This window comes from Lates calcarifer, unplaced genomic scaffold (genome assembly GCF_001640805.2).
Source record: "Lates calcarifer isolate ASB-BC8 unplaced genomic scaffold, TLL_Latcal_v3 _unitig_5616_quiver_586, whole genome shotgun sequence".
Lineage (NCBI taxonomy): Eukaryota > Metazoa > Chordata > Actinopteri > Centropomidae > Lates > Lates calcarifer.
The window spans coordinates 48332-52418 of record NW_026117620.1 but is presented as its reverse complement, the minus strand read 5'-3'; the positions used below and the strand labels follow the sequence as shown (position 1 = coordinate 52418).

General features: G+C 51.0%; 1 protein-coding gene across 1 annotated transcript; it reads right to left on the bottom strand.

Moving 5' to 3' along the window:
* Positions 1–1817: 1817 nt before the first annotated feature.
* On the bottom strand, positions 1818–3509 carry ppp1r3g (protein phosphatase 1 regulatory subunit 3G). The gene has a single exon (XM_018663364.2). The coding sequence runs from the start codon at positions 3310–3312 to the stop codon at positions 2497–2499; it is 816 nt and encodes a 271-aa protein (XP_018518880.1). The 5' UTR covers positions 3313–3509; the 3' UTR covers positions 1818–2496.
* Positions 3510–4087: the final 578 nt, after the last annotated feature.

Genomic DNA, 4087 nt, shown 5'->3' with positions numbered 1-4087 from the left:
CGTCCTTTTTGGGTCAAATTATTTCCTCGACTCCAGACGTCCAGACTCCTCCGTCTGTCTGGTTGTTACCTCAGAGGGTTTTCTGGGCGTTGAAGTCGTTTTTCTAGTTCAGTTTTCAGTCTCTGACGTTGGTTCAGCTTCAGTACGTCAGTAAAAGTCTGATTTCAAACCTGTGTTCTCTGAATGTTTTGTGAGACTGAGGCTTCATCACAGAGATCCATGAAGATGAAGTTAGTGTGTGTGAGGCCCGAGCTGTAACACTAATCATATCTTTCTTTCAGTGTGTGTGTCGACGATGAAACACACAATCTGGACGTGGCGGCGGAGCGAGTAGATGAGGTGAGCTCAGAGGTGCGTTTGGTTTTGGTGGAGGTGGGGGGTGAAGGTGAAGGTGAAGCAGGTGACTGACCCACAAGGCTCCAGCAGCTGCTATAAATAGACTCTTCTGTTGGTTTAAGGACGAGCACAGTGGCCCACTTACACACAAAGACACAAACACACACTTTCAAACACAGGTGTAAAAGATCACGTTGCTCAATCAGTGACGGCTGTTTCATCAGACTCACACACTCTCAGGATGTTTCTGCAGAGTCATGCACGTGTTCAGGTCAGGTCCTTCATCCACCAACAGGACTTCAGACTCAGGATTTTCTTCTCTTTTTGCCAACTTAGTGGTTTTTAATCAGACGCTGTCGACACTGAGTAAATGATCTGCAAACCAGGAGAAGACATTTGAAATTGAACCAAAACGTTGCTACATCAAGTCTTAGATGGACTCGATCCTTCTCCTGGTTCAGTCATCTGAGCGAGAGATGAACAGCTGTTTCACTGTCGATTCATCTGCTCATCATGTTCTCGTCAGAAGAATCAGTTTGACCAGTTTCCTAAAGCTCCATGTTACATCTTACAATATTTCTCTGACCAACAGATCAACACAGAAGGTTTTCACTTTACTCTCAGTGAGGAGCAGGACAGTCGTCCAGTGACGTGAAATGAAAGGTTTTTCAGAAACCAGAATGAGACCAGCCTGAGGATCTGGTTCATACAGGAGCAGTAAGGACTCCTCCACCTGGGCTCCAGGTGTCCCTGTTGTAATTGGAGGCTTGTTAGCTGCATGAGCCGCACCTGGTCCGAGCCTCCTCCCCCCTGACAGACCACGTTGTCTTCAGTTCCACTGCTCTTTGATTCACTCGTGCAGAGTGAGGATGGACTGTTATTACACAGCGTGTTTGTTATTACTTTCTACATGTGCCTGTTTGATGCTCAATCAGACGTTGAGCTTTGTGTGACTGTGGCTCTGTCACTGCAGCAGTGAGGTGCTTTACATTCACTGAACCCTGACTCATGACTCCACAGCGAGCAGCTAAGGCTCATGGGTATCGGTGCATTTAGAGCCATCTGCCAAACTGATTGTTAAAGTGTGATTTGACAGTGAAGTGTGGTGACAGATGACGCTCCTGCTCCTCTCAGCCTCCGCTGCATTTTCTGGAGCTGAAATATTCCTGCATGGCTCTGAGCCTCAGTGTTGACTGATCAAACAGATGTGGTCAGGTTTGTCAACAGGACTATTTTCAGAGGCGTCGGACTTCTGAACTTTGGCCCTGGTGTAAAGAGGAGTGGACGGATACGGCCTGACGGAGAGGACGACCTGGCCCGTCTCACGTACAGAGCTCGTGTCCTGCTCCGCTGTAAATGAATGGATGTGCAGAGCTTCACTGAGCCTGTGACTCTTCTCTAAATGTTTCAGTCTGAGTCTGAGGTGAGTCTGTCACAGCATCACCATGGAAACATGGAACAAAAAGAAACAGTGAAGAGATTTTAAACCCTGATTTTAATTTCTGTTTCACAAACACTAAATACAATCAGCCATGTTCAAGTGGCTTCAGAATGTCTGGTTCACATGAAATCACTGGCCTATTATAACAATTACTTATTAATAAGTCAACAGTAAAGAGACGAGGAACAGCTGGGACTTGAACTGAGGATAAAGTGTTTGACAGTCCTTCACTCAGCCAGCTTCATCCAGAGGCTTCAGTCAGTCGTCCTCAGTCACCTGGGGACAGGTGAGCAGGTGCAGTCACAGCAGCAGTCAGGCAGACAGCTCTTACTGAGTGTAATGTCCAGAACAGCAGCAGCTCAGACTCAGCCCGGTGTTTCTGTATGTCCTCGACGAGAAAGAGAAGTCTGTTTGAACCGAGTGGAGGTTCAGGAAAAACATGCAGAAATGTCCGAGTTGTCTTGAGGAACGTGTGTGAGCTTTGGTTCAGAGACTTCAGACAGATTGAGTTCAGAAAAGGCGCTAACTGATCATTCAGAGGTCGAAGCGAGAAGAAGAGGTGATGTGCATCAGTGGACACTCACACACAGCACGCGACGTGTTTATTCAGCAGGTGGAAAGCAGCAGCTGCGCATCAAAGCTTGTCTCTCAGCGCTCGTTGCGGTTGGAGAGCTTTTTACGCACGGATGGAACGGTTTTACGCAGGACGCACGCAGCGCTCAGGTGGCGTGGAAAGCGGCGCTGACAAAGGGCGTGGTGCTGGGCATGCAGCGGTACCTGAGGGTGTAGTTCTGCCCCTCGTTGTTGTCCCAGAACTCCCCCTCCTCGCTCTTCAGGTACACGGCTAAGTGCACGGCTGAGTTCGGGTCCATGAAGGGCGGCGTGTACACGGTGAAGCTGAACCGCTCTCCCACTAAGTCCGGCTGATCCGCGGCCACGGCCAGAGCCTGCGCGTCCACGTAGGACAGCCAGTCGTTGAAGGTGTACCTCACGCCGACCTCTTTGGCGGTGCGGTCGGTTAAGACCCGGATCTGGCCCCTCACGTCAAACTGGGTGATGGTGACCCTCTCCAGGCAGACGCGGAGCTGCCGGACTCTCCGCTCCGTGTCCCGCAGCTCCGGGAAGCTGGCGAACAGCCGGTCCGAGTCCAGGCTGGACTTGAAGTTTTGGCACAGGTCGCTCAGGTCCTGCTGCGGCGGGAAGCTCCTGTACCTGGACAGAACTTTGCTCGGGATCTGCGGGTCCTCCAGCGCGCTGAAGTGCTTGACTCTGGCCAGGGTCAGCCCCATGGAGTCGGCGAACTTCACCCGCTTCCTCTCGGTGCTCCCGGGGACGCCGTCCAGGAGCGCGGCCGGGTAGGCGGGCAGGGACTTGGCTCTCCTCCTGTCTTTCATGAACCTCTCCAGCTGAGAAGCGTCCACCTCGTCGTCCAGATCTCCCTCCCCGTCCTCCTCGTCCTCCGCCTCCAGCCCGTTCTCCGTGGACTGCCCCGGGGAGGGCGACTCTCCGCCGGTGTGGAGCGCTGAGCGGGACATCTCTGCCCGGCAGCCAGGCGGCCTGTGCTGTGGCTGCAGGCCGCTCAGGAGTACGCGGGAGTCCCGGTGCGGGGCCGCTTGTATAGAGTAGAGACTCCCGCCCCCCCCCCAACCAGAGGACAACGTAGTGTGGTGACAACAGAGCGCGTGCCGTGTCCCCGAGCTGCAGCTGCTGTGACAGAAACACGCGCGCAGCGTCACGTAAGAAACATCAACCCTCACCTGTTAGCGTGCGACGAACAGAGAGGGTTTAAATAAACCGTGGACAGAGCGCGACAACAACAACAACAACAACAATAGAGCGTATCAAAGAATCAGCAGAGACTTCACTCTTTATTTAACTTCTATGATACAAGTTCATACATGAATCAACCAATCAGAGAAGAGTTAGAACTGCACCTGTGCACGCGCCACCAAAACACCCATTAACTTAGTGTTTCAGTTCAGGAATAAAAGTCTTTAAGCAGCTGTTCACTGAAGCTGCTGTTTATCATCACGACTCTGAAGAGTCCAAATAAATAACAATAACAATAAAAACATTAGTATGTATGAAGTGATTATTTGGGGGCGGGGCTGTAACAGTGCACCTGTATAAATTATATAGGTAAAACACGTCATCACTGTGTAAGATACAATGATCTGTTGTTTATTTGTTGTTTGTTTCTTCAGCTCTGTGATAAACAAACAGCAGCTCGAGGACAAAGACGTTTCTCAGAAAGTGAATTTAAAATTCAAACCGTCACGTCGTTACGTAAAGTCAGCGGGCTCCACGTGG